Raw genomic sequence first — 17494 nt, 5'->3', positions numbered from 1 at the left:
ATAATTTGCTTGAAAAACAACCGGAGCCCAATACGTAACAAAAAAATGTATAGAGCCCAATACGTAACAAAAACCACTACAGAGGGAGGAAGTATGAATCAAGTAATTTTAATTAAATTTTAGTTTTGTTACGTATTGGGCGGGATGATTTATTTTTTGCCACTTTTTGTTCTAGGTAGAAGAGGTTGAGCCCAATACGTATCAAATTGATACGTACTGGGATTTTGTTACGTATTGGGCTCTTACAAACGTGCACATTTTGTGTTAGCATACGCAACTCGTAGCACATTACGCGGTATGTGTGTGTGCACAGAGAGACCAAAGCAGGCATAATTGATTCAGTTATGCACTTAGTTAATATGTACCACCGACAAACATGATGAAAATAATTAAACTAAACTACTGATTTCCAAATGGCACTAACATGCTTATTTTGTTATTTGGCACTCAAAACCATTGGAAAGCTACATTTTTTTGAAGCGGCAAGCATTTTTGGGTACGTCACAAGAGAGAGAAAACTTTATTGGTATATGGGTGTAGGCATAAGGGACTGAAAAGATATCTACTGTGATTGGCTAATAATAAACGATCTAATGTTTCATCACAAAGCATGAACCTCACAGTTGTCTAGGCAAGTGTAACAGTATTTTGCGCACCTTTAATCCAATATCTCAAATCAATTATAGTGCCCTTTGACCCATGTTGTGTGATTTTAACACATACCGTAGAATTCCGTCTGGAAGCATATATGCCTCTAAACGACGGTTTTTTTCAACGAAAGATATGAAAGGCCATTACCCTTCTCAAAAACATTGCAATAGATTGGTCTTACAAATATACATGTTTGTACAGCCGCCTTTATCAGTAATATAGTTGTTCAAACTCCAAATAACGTTTTTGTTGAGAGTGTCTGCCTCTTGTGTCAAAAAAAACCTCGTTTAGAGGCATATATATGCTTGTAGACGGAATTTTACGGTATTATAATTGGTTGAACTCGTAATAGGTTGGACTCATAACATCGTGGATTGATATAGAATGGCAAAAAGAAATTTTTCAAGGGTTGTCATATTGTCAAGCAACTAAGGTGTTAGTTCAATATCTTAACTAATATATTTGATTATGTCCGATCCCATGATGACCAGACATTAGCAAAATCAATCTTTGTTTTGCTTGTAAGGGTAAAACTTTCATACCTTGATCCGGCACTTTTGCTCATATAATATTGTAGCGGAACCGGCCTTCGGTATATAGTAGCGATTGGTAAAGTTAAAGCTTAGGATGTGGTGGGTGTACGGACCATAACGTACAATGACACTGGCTAATGAATCACACAGATATGGAGAACATTAGGCTCAACACCTTTATCATGGGCTTCGGGTTGATCCAAGATCGGAGTGGAATCAGGAGCGGAGAGCGACGGTTTTTATGCTTAGAAGAGAGGAGAGGCTAATTGACCAGTCATCGACCTACCACACTCACGGCTACAGACAGACTGGTGCTGTTGCACCCCGCTTATATAGCCAATGAAACCACGTGACTGAAGGAGGCCCTCTCTCGTCGATATCCATTTCCGCCACAATATGTACGGCAGACACCCTCCAAGGGCTAACAATCAATAGGATCCAGACTTACGATTCACTGTACCTGTACTGATACATGTAAATTACAGCACTTGTGAATACAGCTTATTACCCCCATCCCAGCCCAAACCCACAAAGTTGGACACAAACACATGAGATATGGGATTCCAGTATATTGGTGGTTTAATTGCTGATCAAATTGTGAGCAAATGTGTTGCAACAAACCATTGCAGTCACATCAGGTATGAAGATGATACTTTTGTCATATCATTCTGTAGTATGAAATGAAACATACAAACACACACACACACACACAAAATCCCAAGTAAACAAACAAACAAAAACACACACACAAGATAAATAATGTTCAGTTTATAATTTTATTTTTTAATAAGGTAGATGCAATCAGTGACACCGGTTTACTTCTGAAATACCCATTATCTTGTCACCTGGGAGCATGATCTTCAGATGGATAGTATCTGTTGATTGATTTCATAAATAATAAGGATCGACCAAGCATCGATGGTCGATCGAAAGATCGAAGTAGTTTGTTTCTATTGCCTAAGCGTATTACAAAATACACCTAAATATACTACATTCAAAATTATTGTAACAATATTTATGTATGGGATCATAAATGATAAATTCTCCATTTTAAAAAAATTCTAAAAAATGTTAATACGATGGTCATTAATACGGCGGTCATTATGTAATGAGAGTTAATCTTTGAACCCATATTTTTAATATTTAGATGGAATTTCTTTATGATCACACTGTACCTTTGTCTTTCAAACCACATGAGAAAAAACTTTTTGTATAAAAATGTAACAAGAGTGGAATAACAGTTATATTTTAATCACGGTTTCAAATATTTTCTAGTGAGACTCCCGTTTTAATCTTGGGAGATTAGTCAACAGAACTGGTAGAAAAAAATTTCCTGCCCGACAAAGATGGTTTTATAATCTGGAGGATTATGTTCTACTACTATTCCAAAAGGCAGCACCCTCCATACTTTAATTCCCGAGAAATTCTAGAATATATACAACAATACCTCATTTCAGCCTCTTATTTCCATTCAAAGAAACGACTCATTTTCAGCCCGTGACTCTACACCATTGATTTTATGCTAATATTGTTACGTAATCAAGTGTGTGATATAATTTTAACATGTATTGTTTGAAAGACAAAGGTACAGTGTTTATGTGATCATAGAGAAATGCCATGATAATAATCCATATATGGGGTTATAAGTCAACTCTCATTACATACTGAAGGCCCCCCCGTACAACCAATTTGATCAGACTTGCATGGTAAGGAAATATTTCACAAAACTTTGTTTCAAATTTCTTGAAATCTACGATCAACTCTAGCTGGCTTACGCAGTTTCATTTTTAACTGATTCCAGAATAACTGTTGTCCATTGGGATCTTCAGGCCACCTCAACACTTCCTTGTAACATAATAACTGGCGAAGCAACAATGTCTTTTTACGATAGGAATTTCACCAATCTGTACAAGAATGAGTACATCAACGTTATCTGTTACCGTCCGCATTCGTGCAAAATGTAGCTGATAATGACACCATCCGTCATGCATGAAATTCTCAGATAAAACTGCGATAGTTTTGCGGCTTTGCTTAATTCCATGACATATGGCATTGAGAATATAATGACCTGCTGGAATGTCACCTCTTTCTTTAAGACAAAGTCGAAACTGTTCTGGTCCATCTTCAATATTTGGAATGAGTTGATCATTTATCCATGCTTCATTATCTCTGTGGTAGGCAACATAAGCATGATATCGACGCCTCATGATTGGTGCTTCATATGGGGCATCAACATCATCCTCATCATCACTATTGATATCAGCATCATCATCATTATCTATATATCGCTGATATCTTCTCTGACAACACAAAATCCAGCATTTGTAATGTAGGCGCCATCGATATTTGTAAATTAGAGAAACTATTACACATATAAGAAGTAAACCTGACACACTTGGGGCAATGTAGTTTTCAAGATGCAGTCTGCAATCTAAACTAAATTCTGTGATACCAAGGTTCTCTCTGATTGCAGGAGATTTGCACAGGTATGGAGGCTGTGGGTCTATGTATGTTTTTGTATCTGTCAGTATCCAATGTTGTAGGGGTTGAATATCACATGTGCAAGAAAATGGGATGTCTCCAAATTCAACATGCTGCAGTTTGTGTGGCATTTTCATCAGAAAGGGAGGCAGTGTAGTCAATGCATTACCAGATACAATGAGTGTTCGTAGACCATAGAGACCTTTCAAAGAATTCAAATAGCCAAGTTTGTTTTCAGCCAAATTAAGGTAGGTGAGATTTGATATGTAGTGAAATTGATTTTCAGGTAAACTTTCTATTTTATTATGACTGAGATCCAATTGTTTAAGACTTATCAGCGATGAAAAGTCATATCCATAAATACTGACAATGTTATTGCCACTGAGATTTAAATTCTGTAGACTAAGACTGTCAAGAAGAATTTGACTAATTGATGACAATTTGCAGTTTGTTAATTTTAGCTTTTCTAGATGAGAAAAACTGTCAACCGTTTCTTTAAAAATAAAATTAACTCCTTCTGAATCAGATATGGAAAGTGACTTGAGATGTGAACAATTACCCCATGTCCATGCAAAATTGAATCCGAATTTAAGTCTACTAAAGGTAACTGTCTCAAGTGGAAGGGACATACATGTATTACACAATGGCAAGGATTTATAATATGGCAAGGAAACATAATGAATTTCAGCAACATTTTCAGCTGAAATGTAAATAGATCTGAGGGCTACATTGATGCCATTAATGTACATCCAAATGGTATCTCTTTTAATATTATTCAAATACACATTAGTGAGATTGCTAAGTAATCTAAGGTACATATCTGTAATGGGATTCTTTGAGATATCCAGTGATTTCAATATATACTGTCCATACCAGTCCATTTCCTGTATGTAATTATTGCTCAAATCCAAGTGTTCTAGCGAGTGTGCAAAAACTTCCAGGGCTTTATAAGGACATTGAGTAAGACCAACACCACTGAGTTCCAACGTGTGTAGGTGCCATAAGCCTCTAAAAGCATATTTCGCTACAGATATGGATTTTCTCTTTATATCACTATTATAACAAGGGTTACGTATACTCAAAATATATAGGTGTGGAAAAATACCAAACGCATCATCTAAAATAGATAACTGAGATATTGAATTACAATATGAAATTTTCAAAGATGACAGAGATGCATTTTTTAATGAACCAGGACTCACAGATTGAAATACACTACTACTTCTTATTTCCATGTTCAGAGTAGATATTGAAGATGGTAATCTTGTGATTAGTTCTAACCATTTGGTGACATTCCAAATCTCAGTATAATTATTATCTTGATTATAATTATACGATATGCTCAACTCTTTAAGGCTAGCCATATTCTCAATAGAGCAAGTCACATAGTCAAAATTATTAACAGACATATCTAGTGTTGATAACATTTGTAGGTCTTCTATTGCTTTGCACGGAGAAGAGGATAACCAAGTATTGGAAATTTCTAAATATGTTAGATGTGTTAAATTCACAAACAATGTATTTGGTAAGCTTGATAAGAAGAAGGTGAACAATTTTAAATATTTCAGATTGATGAGATTAGCAAACAATATCTCTGAAAAGCTTAGTATTGAATTTGCGGATAAATCTAAATGTTCCAGACTGGTGAGGTCTTTGAACAGAACAGCTGTTAGTGATGTAACCAGAGTCTCTGATGCATTCAAGTGAGTTAAATTTGTCAAACCTTGAAAAATAGAATCCGGCAATGATACCATTTTATTCTGTGATATATCAAGCTCTTTCAACTCATGTAATCCATTAAATGCTGATGGTGGTAGACTGGACAAACTACTAGCAGTGATATATAACCTTTTCAATGATGCAGTAGAGTAAAATGGATTACCAAGCAATGCAAGATGCATATTGTTTTGATAACTTAGATCCAGAGTTTCTAGCTTATTCAGTCCTGCAAATGTATCATTGCTGATATTAAGTATCTTGTTGTGGCTCAGATCTAATTTCTGGAGTGATGTGAGATGAATAAACTTTTTCCCATTGACAGTTTCAAGTTGATTATGACTCAAATCTAGTCTCTTGACATTGTGGTCTTTAAGTTGTGGCATATCTGTAAGGTCCCTGTTGTTACAGTCTAACTCAGTGCTGTTATATACCTTACATGGTAAACCCTTCGGGTAGATGAAGTTAGTGGATGTTGATGCAACAGACAAAGCAAGAACCACAAGCATCAGTTTCAGAGAGGACTTCATGATGTACGTTTTTAAACTTAGTCAATATAAAGTCAAACAGTATGCCACATGTCACACCTTCATGAACACTGAATGTTTTAAGATTCCATACCTTTCTACTCCGTTTGGTTGGCTGCTCTAGCAAGTCATGACTAGTCCCTCTACATAGCTTCTTTCAAATGAAATGAAATGACCAAAAAATCAGTGAAGATGAAACCCAACTACACAAAAGGCCCAACAAATAGAAAGTAGAAATAGAAATAGAAATTATATAGGCGGGAAAGTTCATGACCTTCAAACGTGTTTAAGAATATTCCTGGGGAGTCACTTGGTATTGCTGTGAACTTTATTTATACTTTATATTTCTTATGGTTAAAAAATCTAAACCTACAATTGTATCAATCTATGTTGTTTTCAGTAGGTCCATGCATAGATTGTAAAAAGAATTACAATGCTATAAGTATAACTATTGAGGTTGGGTTCCCATGCTTATAAAATGGTGCAGAAATTGACCATAAATGGGATCAAAATGGGCAAATTGATCCTAACATCTTCGGAGGATGTTAAGGATGTTAAAAAGGATCTAATATTTTGATCTTTCCACAGTTTTTGTGGGAAAATAGTAATAATGGTCACATGTGCGATAGTCCTACTTTGATTCCTGCATTTTTATATTCATACATGGGACCCACACGAAAATGCAAGACGTCCCCTTCAAACACAATGTTGCAGATAATGTGCCAATTCACTTTCACGTCTTTTATTGCACAGATAATCACCACTTTCCTCCATTGATTTACAAAAATGAAACAATTCAATGAAGTAAAAGTAAATATCAAGATGCAAACATGGTGCTTGTTTAGTGTTGTGTTGAAAAAAGAATGAATTAAACAAAACTGAGATAGAAAGTCATTTTGAATAAAACAAAACTGAAATAGAAAGTTTTACATGTTTGGTAACATTTGTTTACTGCGGTTTATTGTCACAAAAATCTTTGTTTTGTCTTGAAGGTTTACTATCCAACGCCCAAAAGGAGAGGTAAAGTGGATAACGTTGGCAGGGTGTACTCTTGTAGATCTTTGTACAAAGTTCCCTACCAAGCATCAATTGTTATCAATTGTCTTTTGGGTTCACTATCCAACACCCCTAAGGAGGGGGTAAAGCGGATAGAGTTGGTTATGTATACTGTGGTGTATATCTGTACAAAGTTCACTACCAAGTATCTTTGTTTTGTCTTGTAGGTTTACTATTGTCATCAATTGTCTTGTAGGTTTACTATCCAACACCTCTAAAGAGGGGTAAAGTGGATGGAGTTGGTAGTGCGTACTGCGGTAGATCTCTATACAAAGTTCACTACCAAGCGTCCTTGTCTTGTCCTGTCGGTTTGCTATCCACTACCCCTGAGGAGGGGGTAAAGTGGATAGGGTTGGTATTTTGTAGTTGGGTGGATCTCTGTACAAGATCATTACCAAGCATCCTTGTGTTGTCTTGTTTGTTTACTATTGTCATCAATTGTCTTTTAGGTTTACTGTTCAACACCCGTAAGGAGGGGTAAAGTTGAGAGGGTTGGTAGTTGACACTGTGGTGGATGACTCTACCAAGATCACTACCAGGTATCCTTGTCTTGTCTTGTACTGTAGGTTTACTAGCCAAACCCCCTAAGTATTAGATAAAGGGTGAGAAACAGACCATTATCAGAAATAATCGGTGTCTTGTTGAGGTATAGTAAGAATGTTAGTTGCGCGGAAGGCAAGACACCGATTACTTCTTATAAGGGTCTGCTTTAAACCCTTTATCTAATACCTAAAATTAAACTCTTATATATCAGGCATGAGAATAGGTAAAATCAAAACTGCCTGAAAAATATTTACAAAATGGACAAATGAGCGGAGCGAACGGAGCGCAGCGATTGACGGCCGGGGTTCATGGGCCATATAAGGTCCCCTGGTGAGGTCTAGAGGATTTCAACACTGCTAGAGGATTTCAACACTGTGTAAAAACCCGCATACGCCCCTTACAAAAGACAAAAATTTCAATGAGATTAAAAAAAATAGAAATCAGATAATAAGACTTTTTCTCGAACAATAATATTTATGAGAGTGTAAGTGTACCAAATGGCTTCAATTGGGGCCATATCTCCTTCTCTCAGTTAACCGCTGCATATGATTACAAAAAACAGTTGCTGGTCTGGCTTCCGTTTGGTCATGCTACCGTACACATTTTGTTTGAAGCAAAATAGTGTAAAAATGGTGCAACAAATGGATTCAATTGGGCCTTCATTTTCCTAAATTATCCAACTTATCACGGGAGCAGCCAATACGCGCCCGGTTCCCGGAGTTCTGTATACGTGCCTGAGTTGGGTTCAACTTCTTTCAGGCAAGTATTTTACTGTGTTAAAAGTATTTTCAATATAGAAGCCGGCAATCGTGACATGAGTTATTTACGATAAAATGCAATTTCTAATGATTTTTTTGCCATATTTGTTACCGGAAATAGTAATTGTGTAGCTATAACAGTAAACATTTCAAACAAATTAGATATAGACTCCACTCTCCAGCAACGGTTTACTCGAATCAAAGACTCGCGTAAAATGTTTAAAATTGGACTTTTGATTGGATATTTGTAGAATACGATATTAACCGGTAAAGTATGTGTTATGTATGCATGTTTATCAGTGTACTGTGAAGGTATATTTAGAAGAACATTCCAAGAATGAAACGTGCTACTTTGGAGGATTTCAGATTTAGATGCGAGACATGGGAGGATATTCGAAAGTGAGGAACACGGTTTGTACATTATTGTTCAACTTACGTTTTTAGCGTGGCTCCGCGAGTGTAAAAAAATTAAAATTACTCATATTTTAAGATAACAAAAATCTTACATCTTAAAATATTCTTTTTCTGATGGTAAGGCCATTCGAGACCATTTTCAACAAAATCGCAGCACTGAGCAGTTTTCATTTTTGCCCCCTATGGATCCAAAATTAGACAAGTGACGTCACAATGTTATCTCTTTGCATATAACTCCGTAACTGTATGTTGTAGATATACCAAGCTATACTTTTTCTGAATCCTTTTGACTAGATAATAGAGGAACACATTAGCCTTGTTTATAACCAAATCCGAGCAATTTTGAACTTGATCACTGTGTGAAAGTTCAATGATCTTTCCCCACTAAACCAAATAGGGGTGCTGTTGAAATGACTCCGTAGCCTGCAATAATGAGCTCTATATACACTGTATCTCTGCCAAAATATGGTAAATTTATGGAATATGGAAATATTTTGGAATATAAGACGGTTGGGTTCAACATTTTTGTTGTTTCTGTGATAAAGACCAGGTACCACTTCCGTTAGCTTTCGAAATATTACTTAATGATGTGGGTCAAATGGCCAACATAATTACATACCGTAGAACCTCGTCTGCAAGCATGTAGTGTGCTTTTGATGAAAGCTAAATAATTATTAATCCAGGTGCCATCGATCAGCAAAATTTTAAAATTGTGGAGTTTGGGCAAATACATTACCGCTACAAGCATATACAAATAATCTAGTGTTAGACCAATCTATTGTATTTGTATATTTACGGCTGTTTCATATCAGTTAAGCTTTCATCAAAAACACCTTATATGCTTTTAGACGAGGTTTTACGGTAGAATTTTATTTAATAAATATGATAAGACAACTGCATTTAAAGGTTTTATCACATTGAACGTGTTGTTGTATCAAGTCAGGGAGATGAAAGACTTATATAGGTATTTGAAAGTGACGGATAACCTTGTATTTTTCAAACAACATTACAAGGAGCTTCGTGACAAGGAGCTATGTGGTGAATACAGAGAAAGTTATGTTTACCGATGCATCACTCGTCCATATTTTAAGGAGACCATGGAACCCTTTTTACAGTTGCGGGATAAATTGGTAGAACATTTTGTGATGCACACTTAAGCTGTCACCAGTTTTCTAGTAGAATTGAATCTCACACGATTTCCACAGGAAATAGTCCGTTCTGGGATTAATTTCAAATGTCGTGGGTCCTAGTTTCGACAAGAAACCATGCAGAGTGTGTTTAATCGAAATGGAATTAAAGCAGAAAGTGGTCCGTTCTGAGATTAATTTACACGACACGAGTCCCAATTTCGACAAAGAACCATATGAAATCTTATTTTTAATTAATACAATGTTCGAGTAAACCTTCAGTATTTTTTGCATATCATGAGCAGTCAATATTTTGTTAGTGAGTTTTGCTTCACTAATATACTCGTACAAAATGAAATAAATAAATGGGAGTAAAACACAGTATTCGTAAGTAATATTCACTTCTTTTTAGAATCCAATACTAAATCTGCCCAGTCTGCCCAATATCGTTAAGCATACATCAGACAAACTGCCCAAAGGTGTTTAAGAAGATAACCTTAGTTAATATTTGGCATTAACTTTGGTATTGGAAAGAAGATAATCATGATTATGGAGAGCTTTATAATAATGATGCTAAGACTTTGTCTCTCTCTTGACGGAAACCCCGCATCATAGAAAACAAGGTAGGATTGGTGACAATTCAAAAACAAGATTTGAACAACATTAGTGTGATTATGGCTTTATGGAAAAAATAGGTCTGCCCATAGCAAACAGAAATCTAGGTTTCATATATGAAACAGAAGAGAAAATTATATGGATTTATTGATTAATGGAAAAAAGAAAGGCAATGATACGTCTGCTGTCTTTACAATCATAACAATGCATGGATATTGTTTCCTTGCTTCGTGTGTCACATTTGGCACTTCCCGCATATTCAAATTTTTGCCTCTGGTTTTGAGTATTTTCAGTTTGCTTCTAAAAATGGCAGAAGCAATCACTAAAATGACTTTTTATACCTCTCGAGAGTTAAAGTACTACATATTATAATGTAATTGTCGCCTAAAAAGCCGGACGGTCATTTCATGCAACTGTTCGGTACAAAGTGATCACGTTATGGTATTCAATTTTTGTTATGTTAAAAAAAGCGAAAGTATACTAGAAGTATAAAATGGTAATCTACAAGGAGGTGGGTGACAAATTGTCACAGGAGTATAGTGATGCGCCTAGTGCATACTAGTTGTAGTTGTAGAAGTAGCTGTAGTTGCTGTTTCCCTATCCTTCATTCCTTCCCTTCCTTCATTCCTTTCCTTCCTATCCTTCTCCTTGCTACACTTTGTTTGCTTTGCTTCTTTGCTTACTTGAAACACTCCTATACTACGGATGAACCCAACTTGCCGCTGGCTAGCCGAAAGGTGAAAAGAGAAGCAGATTGAGTAAGTCTTCTCCTGCCAGTACATAGCCTCTCCTATCTCAAGACTTCTACATAACCTCCACGTTGGTCACTACCGGTAACTGGGATCTTGCGACCCCAGGCAGATATGTAGGGGATCTCGGAGCAACAAGCGGCCCTAGAGGTGCAGTATGCGGATGTGGGATCTAATCTCAACAACGGCAAGAGGGTGCTTTGAAGGTAATTCATCGTACAGCCAGTGAACAAAATCAGGGAGTCCTGAGACCTGAGCAACAACTTGGCGCTTTTGGTTGGAGACAAAAGTAACAAGTGCAGAGGGCGGATGAAGAAAGAAGCACAACTTTCATTCTCAACGGCCACAGGACACCTGTTGATAGGAGTTGCGACCATCAACAGTATCTACAGCAACTGAAAGACTAACAATAATGGCTACAACCAAAAGCACTAGGGTTAAAGCCCCTACCAAAGCATCACCTAGCTCCGAATCTGTATCACCTGCTGATATACATGAAGTGGTCACCTTAAAGCCGAAAGGAGGGGTGAACACGGATAGAGGAGGAGTAAGTGAGTTAAGTAAAGTAAGTAAGTTAAAACTCCTTAAATGTAAGAAGTCGTTGTACATTTCTACTCTCAACACAAGAACAATGAGTAGTATGCATCTTCAAGAGGAAATATGTGGTCTAGCCAAGTTATACAACCAAGACATTATTGGAATACAGGAACATCGAATTGTGCACCAAGACGAGGAAATCAGGCATCAGGATCTTTATGATGGATATCAACTCGTCTCATCCTCTGCTTGGAGAAATACTGGCGGAGTATCCATTGGAGGGGGAGTCGGACTACTGTTAAGCCCAAAAGCTAAGAGAGCATTTCTATTTTGTAACTCTGTGTCACCTAGAATATTGTGCATGACCCTTGCTGGCAATCCAAGGACTACAGTTATTGTCACCTATTGTCCTACAAACGTGTCTGAGGAAAGAGATGCAGAACAACACTTCCAACTACTAGACAGAACGATACGACAAGTTCCAGCCCACAGCTTTCTGATCGTTATGGGTGACTTCAATGGTCGTGTTGGCATGGAATACTACAACTTTCCATATCATGAAACCACCAACAGAAATGGTGAAATGCTACACAACCTAGCCCTTGAAAATGATCTTGTTATCACAAATGTTTGTTTTAGGAAGAAGGAACCACGACTCTGGACGTGTAGATTACCATCTGGATTTAAGGTACAGATAGATTACATCCTGGTACGCAGAAAGTGGAGAAATAGTGTTACTAACTCCTGTGCCTACAACTCCTTTGCTAGCATAGGTTCAGACCACCGCATAGTGACAGCCAAAATACGCCTTAGTCTAAGAGCTAGTGGTAAAACTCCACCAAGGAAAGTTAAGTATGACTGGAGACAACTAGTACATGATGATGAGCTTCAGGAGCGCTACACTATTAAGGTGCAGAACCAATTCAGTGCACTAAGGAAGAACTGTGATGATAATGTTACAGCAGTGTATGAATGCTTTATCCAGGCCAACAAAGATATCGCGGAGGAGCTAATTCCAAAAGCTAGGAAGCGCCCTAAGGAAGCAATCTGGCATGATCCCAGGATTGAAGAAGCGAGGAGAGAACTACAGCAAGCGCAACTTGTGGACAGCCAAGAAGTTTCAAACATGTCAAGATCTGAACTGCAGTCTAAGAAGAATCATCTGAGAAAGGTTTATGAAGAGGCAAACGAGCAAATCCTTAAAAGAAAGATAAGATCAAGGAGGTGGAGAATTGTAACATCAACTGCCAGCATAAGGCAGCCTGGGACCTCATCAATGAAGTTAGTGGGCGTAAATCTGCTTAAAAAGGCCAAATAAAAGGGGACACGCAAGGCGAAAGACTGAATGCTTGGTTCCAACACTTCCAGCAACTACTTGGAGACCCACCAGATGTAACCGATGAGCATGAAGCCAAAGATCAAGTATACGAAGAGTTCAATATGCGAACTGATGCTTTTATCAGGTTGAATATGACACAGCCAAAAAAGACATTTCAGAAGGGAAAAGCACCGGTGAGGATGGGATTCCACCTGAAGTCCTAAAACGCTGCAACCTTGATGACATAGTCCTCAACTTCTGCAACGAGGCATTGATGAATGGAAAGAAACCTGACCAGTGGTCAATTCTCAACCTCATACCAATCCCCAAAAGTGGAGATTTAAGAGAAGGGAAGAACTACAGGGGAATATGTTTGTCATCCATCGTAGCAAAAACATTCAACAGGCTGCTACTCAATAGGATTCGCACTTACCTTGACCCGGTCCTGAGATTCAACCAAAATGGTTTTCGACCTGGGAGATCTACGGTGTCACAAATACTTGCTCTAAGGAGGATAATTGAGGAAGTCAAGAACAACAATCTCAATGCAGCAGTAATATTCATCGATTTCAAGAAGGCATTTGATACCATCCACCGTGGGAAAGTGCTTGACATAATGAGAGCATATGGAGTCCCAGAGAGGCTAGTGGCTGCCATAGGATGCATGTACCATCATACTATAGCTCATGTCACATCACCTGATGGTGTCACTAAGGATTTTGAGATCCAAGCAGGAGTTCTGCAGGGAGACACTCTGCCACCATTCCTCTTTATCGTAGTCCTTGATTATGTTTTAAGGAAGGCTATGGAAGGCAATGAAGAGCGACTTGGCTTTACTCTGGAGCCCAGGAAAAGTAGGCGAATAGGCCCACGCACAATCATAGACCTGGATTTTGCAGACGATATTGCTCTTCTAGCTGACAACCTCAAAGACGCGCAAGAACTGTTACATCTTGTTGAAGCTGTTGCACAGAAAGTGGGACTAGAAATGAATGCCAAGAAGACCAAGGCAATGCTGTACAAGGAAACTCCGTCTTCAATAAAAACACTGGACGGAAGCGAATTGGAGATAGTACAAGACTTCAAATATCTAGGTGCATGGACTGCCAGTAGTGAGAAGGACTTCAACATCAGAAAGGCACTTGCTTGGAAAGCATGCAACAGCATGGACAAGATCTGGAAAAGTAATCTACCAAGAGATCTAAAGATCAAGTTGTTTACCACCACTGTAGAATCGGTACTAACATATGGCGCTGAAACATGGACAATAACAACCAAAATGAGAAAAGCTATGGATGGCTGCTATACCCGTCTCTTGCGGAAGGCACTAGATATGGCAAACTCACACCACCAACAAAGAACTATATGGGAATCTGTTACCAATCTCTGAGAGGCTCAGGATTAGAAGGTTAAAGTTTGCAGGGCACTGTGCAAGAAGCGAAGAGGAAGCAGCTTCTAGTGTTCTTATGTGGCAGCCCAAACATGGAAAACGAACAAGAGGTGCACCCAAGAAGGATTATATCAAGATGCTGGCAGATGATACAGGATTAACAGGCCCAGACATCAAGAATTGTATGCTTGACAGAACAGTTTGGAGAGCTATTATGGGAGTCCGACTACAAGAGTCGACATAAGCAAGCAAGTAAGCAAGTAAGCAATCTACAAATGCCCACACATTCTATTCATCACTAAATAGATTCATCAGGTTTGTAGATATACAGTAAAATAATTTTCTTTTGCACAAAACCAAAATATTTTACTCACTTGACGGTTTCGCCTATCATGGTCGATAGGCATCATCAGAATGATGTTGGATGATCCTTACTTCCGGTAGGACGTATCCCGACTGTAGAGGGTGTATTTACAGCCAGGAGAGGATCATACACGTGACTGAGGTAGTGGGCTACCTCGTCTCTATTCATGACATTGGGTCCTCGTCTCCTGATCCATATAGATTCTTTGACATATCTGGCATTTGCATCACACTCCTTGCTAAGAATTTTGGCATTGTCCCAATTGATGATATGATTTTGTTGCACTGCGTGGTCTGTTATAGCTGACTTGGATTGTTCACTCGCTGATTGTTTTCGGGTTTGCCGGGTGTAATTTGATTTGGTTTTTGACACCCTGTCTGTCTCTTTCTGGTGTTCTTTTAGACGAGTCTCAAATTTTCTTCCCGTTTCACCAACATATGAGTGATTACAATTTGCGCATGGAATTTCATAAACGCAGTCAGTTGTGCTAAGTGGGTCTATTTTGTCTTTGGGATGAACCAGTATTTTTCGGAGCGTGGTGTTAGGTTTCATAGCAGTGGCAATTCCGTGTTTCCGGAAGATCCTATTGGCTTTGTCTGCGAGACCCTCTACGTACGGGATCACGACAAATCCCTTGGTCCGATCGCTACTATCTTTCTTGGTGTTGGGCTTGCTCTGTTTGTTAAGCATTTTTTCTTTCACTTTCTTAAAGGACCAATTAGGATAGCCACAACGCCCGAGCGCCTGCTTGATCTTCTCTTCTTCTTGTTTTCTGTCCTCGTCTTCCGTTACCACACTGTTCATTCTGTCTAACAGAGTGCGAATTACACCTAGTTTGTGGTGTATGGGATGGTGAGAGTCGAAATTTAGGTACTGGTCAGTGTGAGTGACCTTTCTATAGACTAACAGCTTGACCGAGCCATCTGCTTTTTTGACTATTAGAGTGTCCAAAAATGGAATAGTGCCCTCATGTTCTTTTTCATACGTGAATTTTATGTTACCTGTTGGATCGCTCTGGTTTAGATGACTGGTGAGGTTATCGACCTGGTCTTCCTTAACAATTTCCAATATGTCGTCGACGTATCTTTTCCAGAGTCTAGGTCTACAATCTAGCGGAGCTGTGGCTAAGGCATGCTGTTCTAAGAACTCTAAATATAAATTAGCCACCACCGGGGAAACCGGGCTGCCCATAGCAGCGCCGAACCGCTGTTTATAAATTTTCCCGCGGAACAAAAAATACGTAGTAGTGAGGATAAACCGAAGCAATGTCATCACATCTGTAGCCGGGAGTAGAGTTCTTTCTTTCAAGGTGGTGTCATTTTCTAGTCGGGTTTTAATGACTTCAAGGGATTTGTCTATGGGAGTGTTCGTGAACAACGAAACAACATCGTGTGAATTGAAAATCTCCCCTTCCTCGATCATTACTTCTACCATATCTTCAGCTAAATGTTTTGAATTGCGTACATGGTGCTCCGTACCACCTACTAAGGGAGCCAAAATATCAGCTAAAGCACGCGATGTCTGGTAACCGATTGAGCCGGTGTAATCGACTATCGGGCGAACTTTGTTACCCGGCTTGTGAATTTTGGGGTACCATAAATTCGGGGTATATTTTCAGCCGTAGGATAGAGGAGATCATACTGAGATCTTGTAATTTTTTCCTCTTTCTTAAGCTTACTCAAAGTAGCCACTAGCTCTCTTTTGTACTTTTGAGTAGGGTCAGCAGGGAGTTGTTCATAGGTTCTTTCATCATTCAACAACTCAGATAATTTGTCCTCATATTCAGACACTTCCATAATAACAGTGGCTTTGCCTTTGTCTGCAGGGAGTACAAGCAATGATTCATCTTTTTTGAGCTCATTGATAGCACGTCTTTCCTCCCTGGTGATATTAGATTTAGGGGGTTTCGAACTACGCATGGCCCCGGCCATTTCAGATCTAAGCAAAATAGCTTCATTTTTGGGTAACTTACGGCACGCTAGCTCTGTAGCAACGATGTAATCTTCGTAAGGAAGCTTAGCCGGAGTCGGCGCAAAATTCAGTCCTTTCGCCAAAACACTCTCTTGTGGCTTGGTGAGCTCTTTCTTAGAAAGGTTGATCACCCATTTCTTCAGTTGTTCGCCTCCCAACTCCACATTATCCGGTGTATTTCTCCTCTTCTTCGGTTGGTTTCGCTGTTGTAAGCGATCCAATTTTTTCATGTGCCGACATTTTGTTTTGGCATGTTCACTTTCTGACTTCCGGGTCACATGATCAGTCACCTGATTCGCAAGATCTCCAGGCAACCGCGAAAACAAATCGGATTCAACTCGCGATTTTCCTTCCTTTAGTGACTCTAATTTGTTGTTAATTAAACGGATGCGTTCGCGAACAAGTTGTTGTTTTGCCTTTTCTACGATGTTCCTAGCGTTCAAGGTGTTAATCGGGCACTTTAGTTGCAAACTGCGAGGTGTGATGCGTAATTCTTTACATCGGAGTGTGAATACCAAATGATTTCTATGTCGGGCGATTTTCTTGCCAAATCCTTCCAAATCACGTAGTTGTTTCACAGATTCTTGTCCATAATTATTCCTCAAATCACTAAATAGATTCATCAGGTTTGTAGATATACAGTAAAATAATTTTCTTTTGCACAAAACCAAAATATTTTACTCACTCCATGCGCAAATTGTAATCACTCATATGTTGGTGAAACGGGAAGAAAATTTGAGACTC

General features: G+C 38.5%; 1 protein-coding gene across 1 annotated transcript; it reads left to right on the top strand.

The window, feature by feature from the left end:
* The first annotated feature begins 11582 nt into the window (after window positions 1–11582).
* LOC140167590 (uncharacterized) lies at window positions 11583–14576 on the top strand. The gene is made up of 3 exons (XM_072190889.1): window positions 11583–12998; window positions 13171–14097; window positions 14571–14576. The coding sequence occupies exons 1-3, from the start codon at window positions 11583–11585 to the stop codon at window positions 14574–14576; spliced, it is 2349 nt and encodes a 782-aa protein (XP_072046990.1).
* Window positions 14577–17494: the final 2918 nt, after the last annotated feature.

Source organism: Amphiura filiformis, chromosome 13, assembly GCF_039555335.1.
Source record: "Amphiura filiformis chromosome 13, Afil_fr2py, whole genome shotgun sequence".
In the NCBI taxonomy this organism is placed as follows: Eukaryota; Metazoa; Echinodermata; class Ophiuroidea; order Amphilepidida; family Amphiuridae; genus Amphiura; species Amphiura filiformis.
This window is presented reverse-complemented; position numbering and strand designations above follow the sequence as displayed.